The 24040-nt window shown below is 41.4% G+C and overlaps 1 protein-coding gene across 2 annotated transcripts; it reads right to left on the bottom strand.

Moving 5' to 3' along the window:
• Window positions 1–502: 502 nt before the first annotated feature.
• On the bottom strand, window positions 503–22610 carry hps3 (HPS3 biogenesis of lysosomal organelles complex 2 subunit 1). 2 transcript variants are annotated; one of them, XM_080723534.1, is made up of 24 exons: window positions 22476–22610; window positions 21442–21615; window positions 21266–21337; window positions 19775–19868; window positions 18901–18974; window positions 18389–18601; window positions 18223–18283; window positions 17773–17861; window positions 17410–17527; window positions 16898–17051; window positions 16720–16802; window positions 16335–16509; window positions 15889–15970; window positions 14890–15044; window positions 12134–12242; window positions 11247–11524; window positions 10528–10705; window positions 10141–10374; window positions 7838–8035; window positions 6871–7074; window positions 6103–6207; window positions 5512–5721; window positions 2777–2864; window positions 503–1336 (listed from the first exon to the last, which is right to left on the bottom strand). In XM_080723534.1, the coding sequence occupies exons 2-24, from the start codon at window positions 21490–21492 to the stop codon at window positions 1209–1211; spliced, it is 3153 nt and encodes a 1050-aa protein (XP_080579660.1). In that variant the 5' UTR covers window positions 21493–21615; window positions 22476–22610; the 3' UTR covers window positions 503–1208. The 2 variants fall into 2 exon arrangements, with proteins under 2 accessions (XP_080579660.1, XP_080579661.1); XM_080723535.1 differs by having other exon boundaries at window positions 16898–17048.
• Window positions 22611–24040: the final 1430 nt, after the last annotated feature.

The following is a 24040-nucleotide window of genomic DNA, read 5'->3' as shown; positions in this document are numbered from 1 at the left end:
TGACAATTTTCTAGTAATAATGTGATGGCTTGGCTGGCTATATACAGTACTTTATTGTACAAGTTCTAATGTACACTATGTTCAATTTAGTCAGGTAACCAAGCTGCAGTGAACTCTGTGAATACTACTGGCACAGAAAAATAATGTTGCGCCTCTTTTGTCCACTTTGCCACAGTTGGGCAAACAATGAAGATGACAAACACACTAAAAGCCTTGGTGCTCATTTAACCATTTTTAACTCCAAAAGCGTAACAAATGTAATACATTTTAATACACTGGGAAATTGACACTGCCGCTTTCACCGCGTACAAGCATGCAATGAGGTCCATGGGCACGGTAAAAACAGGTATGATGAAAAGGTGTGATGATAAAGACAATAATAACTAATAAGGAGGAATGTTAAATGAAACCAAACCACGCAGCTTTGTTCTCTTTCATTCCTCTTTTATTTCAGCAGAAGCTGAGGATAAATGCATCACACCACAGACTCACTACGGTGATGATACAGAGGACAGTCTATAGTACATATTGGTAGAAAACATGTCTAGTCTGTTGCAGACTAGATGCACACAATTTAATATAATAACTAACTTCACCAGACATGAACCACTCATTTATGGCGATAAAGGCCCTTGATACTGCAATACTTTGGAAGTAAACCTGTAAGTAAGCATTACAAGCCAATGCTAGTCTACTGTACACCATTGATGTGCATTAAGTCAGTGCCACTAGCAGGGCAAAATAGAGATGTGCCGATTGATCGGCGAGTGATCACAATCGGCCGATAATGCCTCTATCGGCATTGATCGGTATCGGCTTTGCCTCTGTTGGCTTTGCAGATCAGCTATTTTCATATGTAAAAAAAAAAAAAAGTAACCTCAGCTTCAACTCCTACAAGTTGAATTGGATACTATAGACCTCAGCCTGCAATCTCCTAATGTTTATACTTATTATACAATGTCAATGTTTTGTAAGAAGAATCATTAAATATATAAATGCTGCTACAGTAACACAATAAATAGAAGAATTTATGGATTTGACGCTGTGATTGGGAATATCGGTATCGGCAGGTACTGATTCCAGTTGATCGTTGATCGGTATTGGCCCCAAAAATTGCAATCGGAGCATCTCAAGGGCAAAACAATGGAATTTCTAACAAGCAAATTATTTATTCTATACACTACAGTGTCTATGTATGTGAATATTTGTCACGCCAATAGATGTTTCTGGCTACAGGCCAACAGATGGGGCAGGAAGTACAAGGCAGTGCCATCGTCAGGCAATAGTTCTAGGAACTCTGTAGGGCTCGTCTCCATGGCGACCACCACAAGCGTTTCTGTCAATACATGAAAAAAGCACACAAAAGGAGCTGTTAAAGGAGTCAATATAGCTGTTTTATTCTTATTAACAGACCGATTTCAGTTTTGTTTTAAACTAACTATTTAGAACTTTTCCTAAATTATATATTTTTCTGCCTAATTTAGTCCCTGTTGTGGGTATAATTCTTTAACCCAGGCTACAGCACCTAGATGGTCTGTATGTATTTAGATTTTGAATGGAAACAATTAAAAATAGAACTGCACTCTGTCGAGGTGCCAACTTGCGCATAGTGCACAAGTAGACCATGTACGGCCTACTTGTGCACCAGCGGCCATGAGGTGCACTCACCACTGGCTTCACCACTTCACCTCTGGCATCACCAGGAATACTGGTCACTCATTGGCTGTTAATGATGACGTTGCCTGACATGCTGGTCCCTGATTGGGCTACAGGCTTAAACAAAGATGGACACCGACATACATACGCAGCCGAACGCATACTGGCGTGCTCTGCTGGCGCAAGTAAATATACCGGTCTCCAGTTTGTTCATACTTCTAGTAAAAACTAGACCAGGTCAACCTGGTTGTGCCAGACCCCCTGTCTGTCATCATCATTTATGACATCATGCCTTTTGTAGGCATGTCATCATCATGTCATCATCATATATACCCTTTATATAGAAAACCCGGACAGACATTTGCTTATGTAGGCCTACCCATTTCATGGGTCTGGCAATAACTAGACCAGGTCAACCTGGTTGTGCCAGACCCCCTGTCTGTCATCATCATTTATGACATCATGCCTTTTGTAGGCATGTCATCATCATGTCATCATCATATATACCCTTTATATAGAAAACCCGGACCGACATTTGCTTATGTAGGCCTACCCATTTCATGGGTCTGGCAATCACACCCAATGTGAAGTGAGCGGTGGTCGTGCTTGCATAACGTCTTCAATTGGTAATTGGTGATGTAATAATACAGGCTACACACACACACATTGCTATGGCAAAACGCTGAGGAAAAAGACTAGGATATAGGTCTAGGATGTAATTGGTGATGTAATATGGCTACACACACACATATTGCTATGGCAAAACGCTGAGGAAAACACATTGCTATGGCAAAACACTGAGGAAAAGTGGCTACAGATATGTCTAGGATGTAATTGGTGATGTAATATGGCCACACACACACACACACACACACACACACACACACACACACACACACACACACACACACACACACACACACACACACACACACACACACACACACACACACACACACACACACACACACACACACACACACACACACACATTGCTATGGCAAAACGCTGAGGAAAACACATTACTGTGGCAAAACGCTGAGGAAAAGTGGCTACAGACACACGCACAGCCACTCTAATAATAACACAAAAAGATTGCATTTGCTTCATAGCAGTGTACCTTTGAGAGCAGCCAGTAGAATGGCGTTGTCTGGTGCCGCTCTGGTCCTATCACAGAGCTCTGGGAGCAGCTTCTGCCACCATAACGCCTGGAAAGTTTAGACAAAATACATGAACTTTTATCCTCAAGTCGAAGGCGGGTCCTAAATTGTACCTGTAATTTAAGGCGGACCTCACAAAAACAACCCCACTAGCAGCTCCTACAGTCCTATATTCGTTCACAACTGGAAGGGTGGTTCTAGAGGAAAAGCTAGAACAACAAATCAACAAAGTGCATCATGGAATATGCCTATTAGATTGAGATATCATTGAAAAGTATATACTTTGGCCTGGTGGTGGCGCCAGAGGACAGGTCATGGGGTCACTCAAGGTTCATCTTGCAGGAATAAGTGTGTTTGTGTTCAGTTCCATGGCAAAGGCCATTAGGTCACGAAAATCGGTAGGGTTCATCCTTTCTGAGCACAATCTGACAATTAGATTGATACATTGTGTGTATAGACATCCCCTCCCACTCCGTACATCTCAGGCCTTCCATAGTACTTTGTCAGACCTCTGGGCAGGCAGGAATACATGACCATTTGATGGCCTCTGGCGTATCACACAGTCCACACTCCACTCCAGTGACTCCACAGTCCAGTGTTAAGGCGACTCCACACCAAAGAGACTACAAGAAACTCTTTCCAACTCCTTCAGACTGGCAGTCTGTGGCACTAGCTTTGCTTTGGAGCTGATCGATTGGTATAGGAATTGAGAGTTGAGATTGATAATATGTTATTTATGTTATGTTATATATATAAGGAGGCTTCACTTCCGCTTTAACCGGGCACTCATCTTAAGAACTTCCGTCCCCCAGACTGTATGACGAGAGCATTTGCAAATCACGGGAGTCAACAGTCTGGCCACGTGAGACTACCTTTTCACCAACGGTTCCCGGCGGCTTTATCGGCAGCAAGCGTCTCTTGCCGACAAGCTCCCGATGGCTCCCTGTCAGCAGCAGATGCTTTCCACCTTCTTCCGTCCCAAAATGACTTTTCTTCTATTGATTACTCACGCCATGGAGACTTGAGTTCAATAATATTTTTAGTTTTTTGTCACATTCCACAAAAATGTGAAAAAAAATAACAAAACCCCCACTCGTTCCGGATGGGGACCCGAATCGATTCGGGTCCCCATAAGGAAACAATGGGGGTAAATTTACTAAAATCAATTTTTTGTCTTGAGAATGTGACAAAAAACAAAAAATATGATTGAACTCAAGTCTCCATGCCATGAGTAATCAATAGAAGAAAAGTCTTTTTGGGGGTGAACTACTCCTTTAAGGTGTCAAGTGTTTAGTCATAGTCCTTTGAATACAATTCCATTTAGTCATATTTTAGTCATCTGAAATGTTTTAGTCGACTAAATATCATAAGATTTTAGTCGACTAAATCCACAGCTCATTTTGTAGATAAAAAAATATTTGGGAAGTCGTAATGACTGATTTTACACTTGGTTGCATGCTTTAAATAGCTGAATAGTACAGTAGATCGTCTATTTTCAGGATGCAACACCCGAGGCGAGCACAACCAAACATAAAATGACTTTGCTTTTAGTTCTGCTGGATGTCTTCTCCACTAGTCCCTCTCTTAACATGTTTTTGAAATTGCCAATATATTTAGTCTTGGTTTTAGTCATCATAGCTTAGTTTTTATTTTGTTTTCGTCAGTGAAAAAAGGTAGTCCACGAACATCTCTTCGTCGTAGTTTTAGCCGCCGAAATTAACACTGGTACAGTCCTGCACAGGTTCAGGGTGCCGCTCTATACTGGCCATGTGTGAGTCTTGGAGCTGGTGGTTGGTGTAGGGCATACATGGGCAACAGGCGGCCCGGGGGCCAAATGCGGCCCCCATCTTCACTTAATGCGGCCCACAGGTTAATACCGGAATACTGATATATTATTGATTTCAGCTGTAACAATTAAAAACATGACCTGCTTTAATTCCTTCAGTCTATAATAGTAGCTTAATGACTAGTATAGTAGTATTAAAATGGCTTCTTTTATGTCAAATGTATTTGTATTTAGGTTCATAAAGTTTACATGAGTATATAACTAAATGCGTTTGAAATTAAAGATTCCAATTAAAAAATTACAAAAAATAATTCAGGAATCCAATTCAAAAGAAGCAAAAATAGCCGATCTACAAGCTCAAAACGCATCGCAGCGTGATGCGTTTTGAGCTTGTAGATCTGCTATTATTGCTTCTTTTGTGTGAGATACTAGAATGGGTATGATGGTGCTCTATACCAGTGGTTCTCAACCTTTTCAGGCCGCGACCCCCAAAATAATAATCATATTTTAACAGGGGACCCCCCCATCCTGACGAGCACTAAGAGTTGAGGCTTTACATTTTGTATATAACAGTTCTATTGTGAAAATAGCAGATCTAAATGCTAACAACGCCTCGTAACACGAGGCGTTGTGAGCATGTAGATTGGCTATTTTCACAATTTCTGCCTCTAATATTTAACTATTTGGCCAATGTTTAATTTGTCATTTTAGAGGTATTAAAACGTCCTTAAATTGTCACTTTATAAATGTTCAAATAACCTCTATACACTTAACATTTATATTGGTTTGTTTACTGTTGAGAGAGAGAGTTGCACATTAAGTTAGTCATCTGGGGACCCCCCAAAATAATTTGGGGACCCCCCCTGGGGGTCCCGACCCACAGGTTGAGAACCACTGCTCTATACTGACCATGTGTGTGTCTTGGAGCTGGTGGTTGGCGTAGGGTATGATGGCCTGGGGGCATCGGTCCAGCAGCCTCTCCATGCTAGCCTCGTACTGCCCCCTCCTGGTGGCACACAGCACGTGCAGGCTGAGGCCCCACAGGGTCTCCTCCTCAGACACCCGGTCCACCAGAGGGACAACAGAGCCCACAGACAGGGACGGACCGCACAGCAGGGACTGGAGAGACACATTTACAGTTGTCTAATGTTATATTATATCACATGAGCAAGAGCTGTAGAGCTGTAGAAGAACAAGGGTTCTCAAAGTGGAGAACGGGGACCCCAAGGGTCGTTTAGGTGGTTCCAACTGGGTGCATTAAATCACTTCATGTTCCTATTTCACAAATTGTGAAAAAAGTTAGAATAATTGTTAATTTTCCACAAATCCTCTCTTATGCGGGTGTCTGGCACCTTAACTTTTCAGATGAGGGTCCATGGACAAATAAATATTAATTTAGGGGTCCCTGAAATGGAAATGTTTGAGAAGCACTGCAGTAGAGCATAGTAGAGTGAAAGAGAAAGACAGACAGACAGATAAAGATGGATACAGTATTATTACCTGTAATTTGTGAAGCGCCTCCTGCTGTTGGGAAGTGGTAGTGAGAGCTGGAGTCAGAACACTGAGCCAAGGGTACAATACACCATAGTGGGAGCACGAGTTAATCTGACAAAAAAGGGATTAAAAAGGGTTGAGGAGTTAGGATGAGGATTTTAACCATGTAATCACAAAGAAGTAAAGAAAATCACACCCAATGTGAAGTGAGCGGTGGTCGTGCTTGCTTAACGTCTTCAATTGGTAATTGGTGATGTAATACAGGCTACACACACACACATTGCTATGGCAAAACGCTGAGGAAGAAGACTAGGATATAGGTCTAGGATGTAATTGGTGATGTAATATGGCTACACACACACACATATTGCTATGGCAAAACGCTGAGGAAAACACATTGCTATGGCAAAACACTGAGGAAAAGTGGCTACAGATAGTGGCTACAGATAATTGGTGATGTAATCTGATGTAATATGGCTACGCACACACATATATTGATATTGCAAAACGCTGAGGAAAACACATTGCTATGGCAAAACGCTGAGGAAAGGTGGCTACAGATAGTGGCTACAGATAATTGGTGATGTAATATGATGTAATATGGCTACGCACACACACATATTGCTATGGCAAAACGCTGAGGAAAACACATTGCTATGGCAAAACGCTGAGGAAAAGTGGCTACAGACACACACACGGCCACTCTTAGGAGCGGTTTACCACGGCTCAAAAAGCAAAGATTGTTCAGTCATTCCTGTGATTAATATAACGCACCAGATCCTCGGCAGTCTTCAGTGACTTGCAGACAGGGGCTGCATGCGTCAGGCTGGACCGTGTGTCGGGGTGCGTCTGGGTCAGCCGGTCAATGTAGACGGAGGCCAGACGGAAGAGGAGCTCCTGGATGATGGTGTCCTGCGATGAGGACATCAGCACCGCCTCCCAGAAGTCCACCAACAGCCCCTCCTCACAGCCCAGATCCTACAGGACCAGAAGTATACCAGTAACATGATTAAAACAAAGGAATAGAAAGATGCAATTGGAAATTGCAAGTGTGGTTGCCGTGACGCGAGTCACACTAATTTTAATTAATTCTGTCTTACCACTTGAATTTTCCCCATTCAAGTCAATGGGGAAAATTGATTCACTAATACATTAATGGCCATATATGGAGATCTCTGGGCCAATCCTTGTCCCTTGTCCCTTTTATGCCCATATATGGAGATCCCTGATGTCATCAATATTAAGCCTCTATCTGGGAATATGGACATATTGTTTAAGTCTCATGTGGTCTATGACGTCAAATATCTATGATGTCAGATGTCAGTTATCTCCATATTTGGGGAAAGTTCATATTTTGCATTTTTCCAAGTAGATGGAGAAAATGTATTAAACACAAATACATTTATATAAATTAAACTATATATAACGTATCTCTTAGCAAAATCGACCCCTGCGTGTCCTGATGAAGCCGGTAGATTTGACATAATGGCCCAAGTGCGTTCCACCAAAACTGTTGGAGGAGTAGCGCTGCAAAATAAAGTTTATCCAATGTGGATGGAAAGAATAAATTCAAGTAGGTTGGGCCAACAAGACACTAATAAAATCTCACAACTGAAACATTTATGTACTTAGTACTTTTTTGAAAAAGTGTGAAAGGAGCCTCCCCACACGCTGCAATTAACACCAAATGTAAAGGGTTAGGGTTTATGGAAGATGCTTCTTAATAAACTATATACCGTACCTTGAAGATCCGGTCAGCCTGCTCCAGCTGTACTTTGTTGTTCTCATGCAGAGCCACCATGGCTGCCACCAGCAGTCCAGGCTGGGTATGTGTGAGGTGTCGAGTCAACGCTGTGGGCTGCATCTGTGTGTCCTGGCCCCAGTAGCCACCATGGAGCAACAGCCTGGGTTCCTCAATGAACCCATACACTAGCAGCATCTATACAGTGACACAGAGATGCACGCACACGCGTGTCCATTTTGAGGAATGGTGAGTTTTATTTCTGACATAGGACGTTCTCAGCAGCCTTTTATGGTCTTAAATGGGGCATGGAGCAATGCATTGCTCCACGTGAGCTGGCCTGTGACAGACAGTCAGACACAATGACAAGTCCGCACATTTCAGGTATTTACACACGCATTGATGAATCGCACAGTAGCTTTTGCTAGGAGAAAGTACAACCTCCTTTAGTCACTTTATTTACACAGTATTTATGACCAGCTTAGTGAATCAGGATCATTGTCTCTTCAGCAGCATTCTCAACAAACTAATCTGATCATGTTTGCATGCATGTATGTTGTTTGTTTGATTAAATCAAATGATTTGCTGCCTGACTATTGTCGTTGTCGGGTGGAAACCTTGTATGTCCAAAACCGTTCGTTTTGTATTTATCATTTTAAAAATGATTTAAACTAGTGAAAATAGCCGATCTACAAGCACACAACGCCTCGCACGCGAGGCGTTGTGTGCTTGTAGATCGGCTATTTTCACTAGTTTTGTGCAACAGTCTCTAGTGATGAAGCAGGGCTTTACTTTGCGAAAAAATATACAAATTTGAAACTTGGAGATACAAGGTTTCTGCCCGACAGTGACGATATGCTGTCTGGGTGCCTGTATCCTTACTCACAACAGATCGTTGTCTGTTGGCCTTCGCAACTCATACCGAAGCCTAACAATCCCAGCTTGTTTGGTATCTGATGAGTTCAGGCCACCTGCGTTGTTCCCCAATAATGCTGCCTCTTGGCTGGGGAAGGCAGAAAGAACTTACTCCATGGCTGCACTGTGCACAACGTATGTGCGCAACACGTGTAGGGAATGATCCAGTTGTGGTCATTGGCCAATGAGCACAGCCGCAAGAGCCTTGTTCTTGAAGGTTGCAAAATAAGGCTGGAGTCTGTTTTTACGATCATGATGTGTATCCAAAAATTGTCATTTCTTAGTTGAGTACAACAAAGAATTCAGGGCAGGCAACCAACAATAAGTCACTCTGACCTACTAACTTACTTAAATGAGATGATGACTTTATCAGCTGCTAAAGTCAATCAACAGGTAAAGTCAGTGTATTCAGTTAATATAAGTCATGAATATCAGAAAATGTAGGCTAAAGTATAATTAATATCTAATCTAAGAAAGTTAAAGGGATATTACACTTTCAAAAAAACTTTTTGTCATTGTATGGTCTAATCAGGCTTGTATGAACACCCTGAATAGTTTTTAATTTTCTTCATTCAGTATTTAGATATTTGATGTAAATGTTACCAGGCCCTCCAGGCTCAGGGCATCTCCCCACACACACTCATTGTAATTTCAAACTCCATTTTAACCATGATAGATTCATTAAAAACACCCATTATTCTTTCTGGTGACTCATACTACCCTCCTAATACGTGAGCAGGCCGTGTTTTTTCCATAACGTTTTTCATGTATTTTTTATATATTTTTATTGTATTTAATTTTTTCCATTTTCCCAAAGAATTATTAAAAATACATGAAAAACGTAATGGAAAAAACACGGTCTGCTCATGTATTAGGAGGGTAGTATGAGTCACCAGAAAAAAAGAATGGGTGTTTTTAATGAATCTATCATGGTTAAAATGGAGTTTGAAGTTGCAATGAGTGTGTGTGGGGAGAGGCCCTGGGCCTGGAGGGCCAGATAACATTTACATCAAATATCTAAATATTGAATCAAGCTAATTAAAAACTGTTCAGGGTGTTCATACAAGCCTGATTAGACCATACAATGACAAAAAGTTTTTTGAAAGTGGAATATCCCTTTAAGTGCTTATCAATACTCTCAAGAATGAGGAATGGCTGCTTTCTCCAGATGTATTTGAGGTGCACAAAACTTCCGTAGCAGCTAGTGGAGAACTCAGGCTGCACAAGTGTCATTGCACACACACGCTCAGGTCATTGTAGCCCTGGGGTTTAAACCACTATCAAGCTGACCATCCAGACCTTTTTTGAAAAAGTAAAAATGTCAATAATTGCTTAAATACGTATTACTGTCACACAGGTATGCTCAAAATACACAACCCCCCACTGACCTCAGCATGCCTAGTGATCAGCTGTGTGTACTGCGGTAGGTTGTCCAGGCGCAGGGCCATGGTTGCCATGGTGAGGGTGAGGGGAACCGACACACCCATGGTGTCCTCCACGTGTTGTAACCGAACCAACACCGTGGTGGGACTGGCGTTGGCCATGCCGGGGCTCGCACACACGCTCACCAGCTGTGAGGGCTCCGATTGGCTGAAAACATCTATTACCTCATCAGCTGCTTCCTGCAGACACAAATGCATCTCATGAATGTTACTTTTATGATATTTCAGTTATATTTCATCAGTAGGTTACAATCGTAGTGTGTGTGTGTGTGTGTGTGTGTGTGTGTGTGTGTGTGTGTGTGTGTGTGTGTGTGTGTGTGTGTAGTACTGTACCTGGCTGAGGATCTGATCTGCGTCCTCTAACAGGAAGTGCTTCAGGTAAAACAGGAAGCCTGGGCCATACGAACATGGGCTGCTGGGAAGGGGGCGGTTCCTGGAGATAACATCTGTGATTGACAGGTCAGACATCCTATAATAAGGCAGAGCTAAGTGGCAGTCCCTCTGACCACTCCTAGGGGAAAGAACAGAAGAGATTTCAACGTCATATCATGCTCCAATACAAAAAGAAAAAAAAAGAAAAAAAAGGCAGTGTGAGTGTGTGTGTCTATGGCTGTGTGTACACCAAACCCAGACCCATACCAGATACTTGGGACCGATGCCTATGCTGATTTTGAAGAGTCCTAGACCACAATTACTGATATTTTGTCAGAAAATTGCAAACGTTTTCCAGTGAATTTGAAAACTTGGATTTGATTTGATTGGAGTTTCTATTTGAGAAGACTTAACCAGCCAAAAAAACAAACACAAATAACCACTTACCGGTAAGCCGTAAGCCCCACTCTAAAATGTCAAAAATTGTCGACGTATACGCTCACAACGCATCACATTTGTGACACGTTGTGAGCTTGTAGATCGGCAATTTTTGAAAACGTTTGAATGTGTAATTATTCACATGCTGATGTGTACACTGTCAAATCCAAAGTGTTATCGTGCAAACATGGACCTATGATTAATTGAATATCGGTCCATTTTGCTATTTTAGAGTGTATTGCCTGCTGAAGCAGTCTCCGAGCTGGGCGCAGTTCTGCTTGAAGGCATCCTCAAGTTCTCGTCTTTCTGTCTCTTTGTCTGTGTGTCCGTCCTTCTGCGTGGTGGCGTCTCTTTCTGCATCGGTGCCGTCTGTGTTCTTCAGCGTGTTGGAGGGCTTCACAGAGCTGGCCATGGGAGGCTCCAGCAAGGCAGCACGAAGGAGGAGGTGGGCTTCGCTGAGGAGGTGGCAACAGCTCTGGGGCTGTGGGTTTGTCTCTGCGTAACGCTGGCTATATTCAAGCTGACACAAACACACACAAACTCATACGGATGTGTACACAACACATTGCAAGAAATACAATAAGAACATAGTACATGAACAAACATTTACACACAATGTTACATTCTTTCACACTAGTGGCGCCTTTTTAAGTCTTTGAATATATCTTTTTAAGAGTGAACATTTGTAACTCAAATATTTGCTTCTGGGTGGTCCCTGGAACAACATATTTTGAGATGGGGGGTCCGCGGCCAAATACATGTAAACTTGGGGGTCCCTGACATGAAATACTTTGAGAACCACTGATTTAGAAGACATTTATGGAATAGGGTAAAAAGATATTCAAAGACTTGCACAAATGTTTCAAAAATGGAAGATCTACAAGCTCGAAGCGCGTTGTGAGCTTGTAGATACGGTATGCTATTTTTTAATAGTTAATAATCATAAAATAATGGTTAAAGTGCTTCAAATCTAAAGTGACACAGATTTGTGGTCAGGCCTAAATGGGTAAACAATGGTTTAAGAAGTAGTCCACAGTGTCTTAGTAATGTGTGTGTGTGTGTGTGTGTGTGTGTGTGTGTGTGTGTGTGTGTGTGTGTGTGTGAGAGACGGTCTGGTGGCAGAGTGTACCATCTCATGATAGAGTTCCATTGGGGAGACTGTGTCGACCACATAGAGGTTCCAGCCATGGCCCACGTTGCTGGCCTCTCTGGGACGAGCACTGGCCCACTTCTTGCTCCTGGAGTCAGAGGACACAGAGACAGGTAACAGGAAGCACAATCAAATGCACAGAGGTTAACCCTGACTCAGAAGTCATACTCAATACAGCCTCAGGACATCCTTATTCCTCTCTGTCTGTGATACACAATATACAGTACTTACGGACTGTAGCTTGAACAGGTTGATTATGTCTCTCACATTTCACTGCTGTTAATCTACCTAAAAATGCGGTCTACCGATGCGGTCTACCGAAGCCTCCGGTAGTCTCCTATAGAAAGATGACTCATCAAATTATAGGCTCAGGAATGTGACAAAAAACAAACAAAAAAATCTCTATGTATTAAAGGCTTGGGATGTGTAATTGATAGAAAATAAGTCATTTTTTGGGAGAACTATTCCTTTAAAAATGGTTTAAGGGAGGCGGGCAGCCCAATTAACCATATAAGGAGTTCCCATTGCAGCTACGCCTAAATATGGAATGTGTTGTATAACCTCAATGTGTCGTCATGGCATCAGGCGCAAACAAATCACTCATATATGGGGATAAAAGGGACATGGACTGACAAATAAAGAGAGATATATATATATATGAGCATATCATCATGCCCATATATGCTGATGACATCAGGGATCTCCATATATGGGCATAAGAGGGACAAGGACTGACAGAAGATACAGAGATCTCCATATATAGGCTTCTATCATGATGTAGACGTTGTACCCACACCAGATAATCATCATCATCATCATCATAGGAAAGATCACTGTCTAAGTTATTGCTGCTACATTAAACATACAAACAAGCAAGTTACAAACACAACATGACCGGACAAACAGTTAGTGAGCCTGAGGCTCAAGGCAGCACTCTGCTATAACTCTGCTGCTTGTTAACTGGCTTATTATTGGATTAACAGTTTCATGTGATGCTCTTTGAGAAGAATGTGTGTGTGTGTGTGTGTGTGTGTGTGTGTGTGTGTGTGTGTGTGTGTGTGTGTGTGTGTGTGTGTGTGTGTGTGTGTGTGTGTGTGTGTGTGTGTGTGCGTGCGCGCGCGCGCGATTGTTTGTGTGTGTGTGATTCTCATGTGTCACAAGACTCACAGTGAAATTAACTTTTATGAACTTGCTCAAGCAGCAGTATGTTTTTGTGTGTATTATTCCAATGGAGTGTATGTTAGGACCAAACCAACCAAATCCAAATCAAATGTGATTAGTTTTAGTGAGTACATAAGTCACACGCCAAGAGCAGTTAGGCAGGTTAGGAGGATTGGCTGAGCTCATGGCAGTTTGGGACTATAACAACAAGGAGTGTCTAGACCAAGCTGCAAAGTCAAATAAGTACTCTAAAGATGTGTGTCTAAGCATAGGATTTGACCCAGAGTGTCTGTGGCTTTTTGAGATGATTAGCTGATGAGTTATGAGTGGTACAGTACGTTGTTGTGCTGATAGGGGACATCATGATCTTGCAACACTGCTTTGTAACAAAGAGAAGATTACTGGGATCCATACAAACACTAAAACTCATTCAGATGTCTTATATAAGTCTCGTTAATTTCTCTTTGGCTTTAGTGTTTATGGATATTATTATTTAACAATATACCTCAAGATTTTCTCAGTGTCATTTTCTTGACATAATTACCAATAAATTGACTAGCATTCCACATTACAAATGCAAGAAATGTCACCAATCAATGCTTTAATTGAAGCTTTCAACCACAAAAGTCCACACAACATATCGTGTGCTAATAGCAGTTCAAAGGACAGTGTGGCCGGTGACGGAGTGGCGTTGCAGCTTGGACAGGACATTGGATAGTGGAAGGGGGTGGGGCTCTTACAGGAAGGGCGAGAAGGGGCGGGACAGAAGGCTCTCCAGAGCCGGCGTGGTCGAGGGATCAAGTCCCACCGCCAGGAAAATACCCGTCAGCATGGTGTGTTCTTTCAACTCACTACAATAACACACACACACATAAACCCTAAATAAAACACACACATAAGAAGTGCATGTCCTTGCACACAAACTCAAGCTCACACTTTCAGTGTAAACTCAAGTGCATTGTAAGAGTAAGAACTCAGTGCTTTATTCAGAACAGTGGTGTAAAGTAACTAAGTACATTTAAGTATTTGTACTTTATTTGAGTATTTCCAATTTCCAATACTTTTTCCTTCTACTCCACCACATCTCATATCCAAATATTGTACTTTTAACATTTATTTGAAAACTTTAGTTAGTTATACCTTGACAATTTGAAAATAACCAATCTACAAGCTCACAACGTGTCGCGTCGTGACGCATTGTGAGCTTGTAGATCTGCTATTTTCAAACATATTGTACTTTTACTTTTGGCACTTTAAGTACATTTTGATGCCAACACTTTCATACTTTTACTCAAATACATTTTGAATTCCGGACTTTTACTTGTCTACATGGCAGTATTGATACTTTTACTCAAGTATGTCAGTAAGTAAGAAATGGAGTACTTTTTCCACCACTGATTCAGAAGTGTGTTCCTGAATGCGTTTTGTGTCTGAGTGCTGGCAGTGTATTGTGTGCCTGTCTGTGTATTGTGTGTGTAAACTGTGTATTGTGTGTGTGTGTGTGTGTGTGTGTGTGTGTGTGTGTGTGTGTGTGTGTGTGTGTGTGTGTGTGCGTGCGTGCGTGCGTGTCATACATGCTCCTGCGCTGTGTGCTGCTCTGATCCTCTGGGTTCTCTGTGTCTGCAGCAGAGAGCAGGATGACATGACGGCCGTACACACACACTGAGCGCAGGCCGATGAACAGCTGCATCCTGAGGGCACACACCTCCAGACTGCAGGGCGGACAGGCCTTGTGGAAGGAAGAAAGGAAGAAGCATTCGGCAGGGAGAAACACATGAAAACAGAGATGGTGTCTTAGATGTACCCTATTAAAAGTTGTGAATTTACAGTATATGATGGCGTTTGCAACAGTTAAGCGATTTCTGGTTAAGACATTCAGGCACAACGTGGTTTTAACACTTTTGTTGCTATCAATTAAATCTCTTTGAAGGTCCGCGATGCCATGGTCTCCATAGACTTCCATGTAATTCATAGTGCACGGCTCATGCACTCCCATGCCTAGATCATGCACCACGTGTGTGCACGCTGTTCACAGCTTTCAAACAAAAAAAAACAGCTTGGAAATCCGTTCAGGCATTCATGAGATATCAGCCATTATGTTTTTACATTATGTAAACAAACATGGCTGCCATGTTTGAAAGATGGGGTTGGTATGGGGGTTAAACATGCAATTTCGCGATCGCGATCATGCCTAATACATTTTTTGAGGTCCAAAAAAAATCTTTTGAAAAAGATTGGCACAGGTAGGGTACCAATACAAACTCGGGAAACTCGGGCTTGGCACCAAACAGGTTAAGAAAGTGTTACTAAACTTGAGTTTGCAGTGAAGTGTTATTTGGCGTTAATGCATGGCTGTTGCTGTACAGAACTATCTAAAACTGCTCTCACTAGTCAAAAGCTACTGAAGAACACTTTATACACGATCACAGTAAACAGTGGGGATTTAGGCTTATCAGTACTGAATGTTGCCTGATTACCATGACGTAATCAATATAGCAACAACCTTATCCTTTCTAGACATTAATCAATGCTCCATGCAAGTGTCTAGAAAGGGTTAGTTTAGGAGCTCCTACCCGCATGGTGGTATCAATGTAGGGGTCTTCAGCTCTGGCCGCAACTGCCGCACAGCGCACTGAAAAGCACTGCAGTGCATTCCTGACATGCGCGCGCACACGCACACGCACGCACACACACACACACACACACACACACACACACACACACACACACACACACACACACACACACAATGAAAATCTATCTCAGATTAACTGGGAACATCTGGAGAGCATAATAGTGTAAAAGAGGCGTATTAACACATTTTGAAATACTAATGATTTTGACCTCAGTGATATAGCACAAAACAGCATTTCCCAAACAGTGGGTTAGGGTTAGAAACATATTTTTTTTTTTTTTTTTTTTACATAAAATAAATACATATATTTTTTAAAAGATTAAAAACGTTTTTATCAATTTAAAACAATTCCAACATTTTTGGAACTTTCTGGAACTAACTTACTTGGTGATGACATGCAGAAACTGGTTTGTAAGCACCGCCTCCAGGGCCTTCTCTGAGTACTGATAGGCTGAGAGCAGCTCAACTCCACCCCTCAGACTGTATAGATAACCAGTGGTGGGGAGGGAGAAGAAGCAGAAAACACACGCTGGCTCTTCATCACATACTGACTGCTTACCTACAGGGAGAAATGGAGAGAGAGAAAAGAAAGAGATAAAGGGTTGTGGCAGAGAGTTAGAACAAGATAAAAGGAGAAAAGAGCGAAGGGTGGATTGTAATTACAGTAAAAGAAGAGAAATGAAAAGGGAAAACAGAAAGATATTTGAGAGGTTTTTCAGTTACAGTAACAACATTTGAATCTAAAACCTCTGGTTGGTGTTATACTCACTAGTGAACAACGGGTGGAGCTGTAAGGAGTGGAGTTTGGTTTCCTCCACACTGCAGCCCAGAAAGAAGTCTGGAGCAAAGCGCCTATAGCAGACATAACCAAAACAAAAGTATTTTTTTCAGTTCGAATATTTCACTATAACAATGTTAAAACTTTCCACATTGACAGACAGACACACCTGTACAAAACGTAGGACAGTGTAAAATGACCCTTATCCTCCAGCCCAGGTTTTTCCATGGTAACCAATAAGCCGCTCTCTCTGGCTCGGTCGCCTAATAACTCCTGGTGTCGTGGGAGGAGCAGAAAGTCGGGATGGTCCTCAACGTGATCTACTGGTAAAACACACACGCACGCACGCACGCACGCACGCACGCACGCACGCACGCACGCACGCACGCACGCACGCACGCACGCACGGTTTTGGTCAGCGATGAGCGAACACAAAGATGTTGTTTCAAAACAGTACAAAACATTGTGCCCTATGCTAGCAACTACAGCCAAATTATACTGTAGTGTCAACTAGGGACATGATTCGAATAATCCACAACGAAGGCACCATGTGTGTGTTTTCTCATGCCAATAAAGCTCCTTTGAATTGTGTGCCAGGGTAGTAACTAACTAATGTGTTATGGGTGATAGCTAAGTGCACTCTGCTGAGGTCCTCCTGAGAGTGATAAAGGATGCGATTACCTCTTTGGTATTTCTCTGGGGATTCTTCCTTACTCTTGGCCTCAAGGGTCTCATCTAGTCTGAGGACCAGCACCTCTAGCTCTGCCTGAACGGCCACATAGCCCCCACACAGTGCCACCTGAGGAGGGCAAATACATGTTGGCATAACCAATAGCAAAGCAGCTAACATGGAACAAGGTCTGTCTGTATTGTCCCAGACAAAAATAAATAGATCTTCAAAGAATATACAGCAAGTGTGAGCTGTGGCAACATGTCGCTCATAAATGCGGAGGGGAGGGGAGGGGAGGGGAGAGGAGAGGAGAGGAGAGGAGAGGAGAGGAGAGGAGAGGAGAGGAGAGGAGAGGAGAGGAGAGGAGAGGAGACCTGATGAGGTATAAGTCCAGGAAGATGAAGGATGACAGAGCGTTCAAAATCCAGGACAGAAAGGTTGAGGTTTGGACTGGAGTTCTGACCTAGGAGGAGAAAAAAAGGAGAGGGCGTCAGGCTGGAAGAGAGCAGAAACCAAAATAGAGATCATAAGACAGTCAGCTGCATTCATACATCTTTCTCCCCCTGTATTGTAGGCTGGGATATAGTGTGTCCCATTCAGAAACAATATTCTTCATAATACTGTATACAGGATGTCAGTGAGAACAGGACCTAGTTCCGTTTTGCTTTATTAAAACAAGCATTGCTTTTTTTCTATTACAGATTATCAAATAAAAATAAAGACCTAGGCTTTGTTGGTCATTTATTTAACTAAAGACAACTGCATTCAGTTCCATAGCATTCAGACTTGGAGTGTACAGCATATACCCTCTCCATGTGAATTACCTTGGCTCTGACTGGAGTTCTGTTGGGAGCTCTGCCAAACGGGTTGAACGTTCTGCTGGCTCTGTTTTTTTAAGATATATCATTACAATAGTTGTCAAACAAGCTCAGTGGTTAAAACATCAGCACTTGTTCTTGTTGTTTTCCCAACACATAAACCCTTCCTTACCAGGTTCTGCTGGTTCTGCCTCCTCAAAGTGAACAGAACCAGGGTCCCAGCACAGCCCACCACAAGGTCCCCAGTTAACGTGCAACATGCCACAGCCAGGGGGCGCACTGACATGGGGATCTCAATGATCTCCATCTGAGCCCCGCCTCGCACAGACGCTCCGCGTAAGAGATGTCCTAACAAACGCACCCCAACACGAGCTTTCTCCTCCGCCTGTGTTAATAGAGAGGACACAAGACACATAGAAGAAGAGTCGAAGATGATTGGGAAGTCAAACATGCTGCTACATTATATAGTAGAGCTGAGGAAGCGCTACTTTACAAGACGTTTTGCTTAATTCTTGGACTATTTATTTTAATGACAGTTGCGGTCCGAAGAAAACAATGTTTTTCTAAAGTGTCATGTTGGGGCGTAAAAGTCAAACCATAGCTGTCCCTACGTCCATGATAAATGTGGGATCTTTTAGAATGTAGGTGTTAAAATTCAATATTTGACACAACCATAGTGCCTACCTGGCACCGCCAGTTGGTGTACGCTCTTAGGTATGTGGCGTTGTTCTTCTCCTCAATAGTTACCAAGTAGTCTCCTAGATAGTTTGCAGAGAAAAGACTCAGTAAGAAGAGGGGATGCTAAGGTAACCGGTAAAGTCGCCGGAAAGAAACTCGCAGAGATTTGTATTCTTGTATTGTTTTACTGAGAATAAGGTTAGAAATAACTTTAGGATTACGCATGTCTTTCTGGGGTAAAGATTGGGAATAGGGTTAGGTTTAACCGTTTAGGCATAGTTTAGAGAGGTATATAATGATACTAAGGATTTCAATGGAAAATAACAAATAAGCCTTGCCTTACCCGAGTTTCCTTTTAGTTGACATTGTATCAATGAACTGTCATGAAACTGTACCTTTTCCTATCCAAAACTTGTAATAAATACCTCAATCAATCAATCAATCAAAATGCATAAACCATCAGCCCAGGCGAGTTTCTTTCCAGCGACACTTCTGGTATTTGATGCTAGTAGGCCAAAGTACACTAGCACAATGTATCCACCATTTCTCACCTACTAACACAATGAAACACTCAACTATGTCATGTAGTTTAGTTTGACTCTATATGGCACTGGCAGGAGATCATAGCAATCTTTTAACTTACTGTAACAATCCCATACACACACAAAACTGTTCTTCTCTAGCTGTTGTACTTTGGACCAAAAATAAAGGTCTCCCCTAGTTGCTGAACTAACCCCTTAACAAAGAAATACCCTGCTTAACATGGCACACAACACTACAAACAAGTAAAATACTGTCTCATCCTGTTCACTAGAGAGAGAGAGAGAGACAGAGAGAGAGACAGAGACAGAGACAGAGACAGACAGACAGACAGGCATACCTATATTGCTGTGGTGGATGCTCTTCACAGTGCCCATGGTGGCAAAGCGACATATCAGAGGACATCCCTCCTGGTCCAGATTGTAGGCCTCCACCTTGGTTTAGTTCAGTTTATTATGACTTGAGAACAACTGATGGACTCTGACATTAGATTCTGTGCTTTTACATCATGCATACAATGATGGAGATGTACTGGTTTGGTTTTGTGTTTAACTTGATTTGTCTGGTTAAAGGCCCAGCCCAGTTCACCTCTGGGACAACCAGATCTTATTTTATTGTTGTTTGGGACACGATCACCACAATCCTGAGTTATCTTTTTAGTATTTCAGCATGCTACAAAGCATCATATTATGTATCAGATGATGCAATATCATGCTACAAAGCATCATATGACCAGTTGTAGCATGCTGAAATACTAAAATATCTAAAAACACAGATTGAACACAAAAAATAACTCAGGATTGTGTTGATCGTGTCCCAAACAACAATAAAATAAGATCTGGTTGTCCCAGAAGTGAACTGGGCCTTTAACAGATGTCTTAAATAACACTTTGCTGAATCAGTGGCCCTTGACCAAGGACATGAAATAATGAAAATATATCCATATTATGATCGATGTCATGTTGCACTGGCTGTGGTCACTGAGAAGTGTTTTAGTCCATGGGCCATACGAGTTGTCGGTATCAAAAAGGTGGCAACGGTTACCATGCATTTTTGAAAAGCTCTATATCTGTAGATTATATTTTGGTATGATAACCCTTTCTTAGACACAGCTAAATTGGTGTTATCAGCCGCTAGAGTTGGTGTCCCATTAACTTTACATTACAGGGGAAAAAAAGCTAAAAATTAATTTGCTTTAAGTAGCATAAGAGGGGTCAAACTAGGCGGGTTTCATGATGCTGAATCCATTGCAAGCATCTGTTTTGCACGAAAAACATCCGTGGGGCTAAAATGCCCCCCACAAAAGTGTGAAAAGTCTTGTGGGACAGTTTTTAGCCCAAGGAATGTTTTTTTGTGCAAAACAGATGCTTGCAATGGATTCAGCATCATGAAAACCCCCTAGTTTGACCCCTCATATGCTACTTAAAGCAGATTCATTTTTTGCTTTTTTTCCCTGTAATGTAAAGTTAATGGGACAACAAATCTAGCGGCTGATGTCTAAGAAAGGGTTATCATACCAAAATATAATCTACAGATATAGAGCTTTTATAAAATGCATGGTAACCTTTGCCACCTTTTTGATACCGACAACTCGTATGGCCCATGGACTATTTATGCCTTTAAAGACATCTAGAGTGATCTGACCCCCGTCAGAGTGATATGATAATGATGTGCAGTACATATGCAATCCAGTCTTCACCCACTCAATGGTTGAATCATTCTGTATCAGTGCTCATTGTTTGTCTCCATATATTTGTTTTAAAATTAATACATAATAACCATCATCATCATTATCATAATAATAATAATGAAAAGTAGCAGTCAAACAGACCTTGCATCCTCCAGAAGCAACAACAAACAGGGCTCCTCTGCCACAGCACACCAGCCCAGGCTCCTGCTCCACCTGAAGAAGAGTTAGTTAGAGATTAGATAGATAGATTAGATAGTATTGTTTTAAATGTGTAATGCAAAGTCACATTCTTTTAAAATCAGTGCAGGCTTACTGACCTGTACAATTTGCTGTGATGCAAATGGGTGGCAGTTGTAGACATGCACCATGTTTATTTATATTTTGTAGCGGCTTAGGTCAGTGGTTGAATTATGCTTCACAGTGGTGATCTCGCATCCACAATCCATATATTCAGGGTTGATCTGTGTTTCCAGGCTTCACAGCAAGACTACCTGGAAGAACATTACATTTAAAACTGTTAACAAAATAAACTGGTAACACTTTACGTAAAGGTCAGGTCTATGCATTAAAAGCACATCAATAATGCATATATAAATGTTTATAATCATGTATGACATCTTATAACACAACGTTTATGAGTATGACATAGGCCTATTATCATAATGCATTGTAAACTCTGCAGAACAGCACATTGAAATCACCTTAACTTAATAGTCAGTTGCTGGTCCCCAGGATTTTATTTTTTATATAGCATTAAAATTAGTTTAACCACTGTTAAGGTATACATCGGCTATTTGAATTGAAAATATCATTGTGAGCTTGTAGATCTGCTATTAAAAAAGAGAAATGGGGGTCTTATAAGACCATTTCTCAAGACCCCCCCCATGTTTCAGATGGGGGTCCGTGGCCAAATACAAATTAATTTGGTTGGTCCCTGACATTAAAAGTTTGAGAACCACTGTTTTAAATACATAACAGAACGTTTCCAGTTGCTTCGTCCAATCTATCATGAGCCTCTTTCTCTCTCGTCTCACCCAGCCTTTAAATGTCACACAGACAGACAACGAGCCAGTCCAGGACAGTGATAACTGATAACGGTTATTAATATATATATTGTAACATGTATCGTATTCGTATGTACATCTCTTGGATGTAATGATACTATAATAATAACTGCATTTATATCATATACAACTATTACATTATTATGCATTGTTGTTCCTCCTATGTGGGTGGGTCTCACCTCTAATCGATATCACATGCAGTCTTGTGAGCTGCGAGCCCCGGAGGGGGGTTGGTCGGTCCAAATCAGCAGAAAACAAACTTAAAACATACACTCCATTTCACTCACGTTCTGTGGATGCAGGTTTGTGACTCCTCACCGATTATGAAGACGTGAGGGAAAGAGCTGTCAACTTGGGTCAACTACATCATTTGTTGTTGCCTGCTTCAGTGCTTTCTGTTTTCCCTTTCCACTCACTCACGCTGCAAAGTAGGAAGTGGTCATTCAACCACAATAAACATTAGAGACCGCCCTCTACCGTCACCGATTGGTTTATGTTCCTGTCTGTTATACATTCAACGTTCACATTGGCTATCGAGCTCTCATATTATGCCGGGCTCCGCCCAGTCTAATATTCTTCAGCGTTTTGAGATGCGGTCATCGGGTCATTTTTGCCGTAATGAGGATTTGACTGTGTAGTGTGTGTAGATATCTGTACAGTATATGCTGCTCAGTGTATCAATCACTGTACATTTTATGGTTTAACACTCCATTTAAGACTTGATACTGTCATAAACATGAAGCTTTATTATGAATTTAAGTCAAAGATTAATTTGGTCATTTATGTCACAAAGTTGACATTATATGGGAAGTCTGTTAACTTGATCATTAGGCCTAGGTCATGTTTATGACAGGCGTTATGTCAGTAAAGTAAGTCAAGTGTTCCATCCATAGAGTTATAAGAAGGTTCCATCATGATAGCCAGTCAGACTCAGGAATCAGTTTGTGACATAATGCAGTAACTAAAAACAACCACTAGATGTCCTTATTTATCCAGTCTATGAAGAGCAGAGGCTTTCTGACTGCATGGACCAGAAGCTGCTTTTAGAACATCAGTCACTGTCACAAAAATACATGCATAAAACTGTTAAGATATACGAATCTACCCATTTATCAGCTTATTTGAATACCGGTAAAACTCTATACTACACATACGTTTAAGAAATGTCTGTATTATACACCCTTTTGATTGGTCTTACCATGTCATTTAAAAACAAAAAAATACTTTCATTATTGCTGTATTAAAGGTGAGAATTATTTCACTTACTGCACAATGAATATATGAACAAAGCGTTTCAAACTTTTATTTTTTATTGATGCAATAATAACGGCTTATTTCAGCATGCAAACATTATAGGAATTGTGAGGCTTGAGTATAACGTGGTAAATGTACTAGTTTGGAATCCCCACTGACATAGTTATGGTTTAGTAAAATAGAAAAACAAACTTAACAGCACTTTGTGGACATTTAAATTTTAACTAACAAAAATAATTCCCTCACTGCAGGCTAGTGACAAAGTAAACCAAACACAAACATCTTTACCCTACACTATAAAGATATTGACAACGTACAAATGGTTACGTTTATTCCCACTCATCTTCGACTCCATTCTGTGCATCTGCTTGTGGCTGCCTGGTTGCAATGTTTAATTGCAAATCAATTCACTGCCACTGGTATATATATTTTTTTATAATGCTGATTGGGAAAACGGCATAGGCCTATGTGATGTTTTCACATTTCTAACCACAGTTGGTCTCAAACTTAAACAATACAGCAAATATTGAAACAGCACTGCACTTTATGCATCAAACTTAAAACCAAACAAACTAAAGATAGAAAATAATTGCAGGAT

The sequence above is a fragment of the Nannobrachium achirus genome (genome assembly GCF_963921795.1).
Source record: "Nannobrachium achirus genome assembly, chromosome: 1".
Classification (NCBI taxonomy): domain Eukaryota; kingdom Metazoa; phylum Chordata; class Actinopteri; order Myctophiformes; family Myctophidae; genus Nannobrachium; species Nannobrachium achirus.
Note: the sequence above shows the minus strand (reverse complement) of the source record. Positions and strands in the feature narration are given on the sequence as shown.

Bases quoted from the DNA above. Each gene is read 5' to 3' on its own strand.
- hps3 (XM_080723534.1), bottom strand. From the start codon at position 21,492: ATGGTGCATGTCTACAACTGCCACCCATTTGCATCACAGCAAATTGTA. The intron at 18,975-19,774 runs GTATGCCTGTCT...CAAACTATCTAG, and splicing joins CATCCACCACAGCAATATAG to GAGACTACTTGGTAACTATT. The intron at 10,706-11,246 runs GCAATACACTCT...TCTTTCCCCTAG, and splicing joins CTCGGAGACTGCTTCAGCAG to GAGTGGTCAGAGGGACTGCC.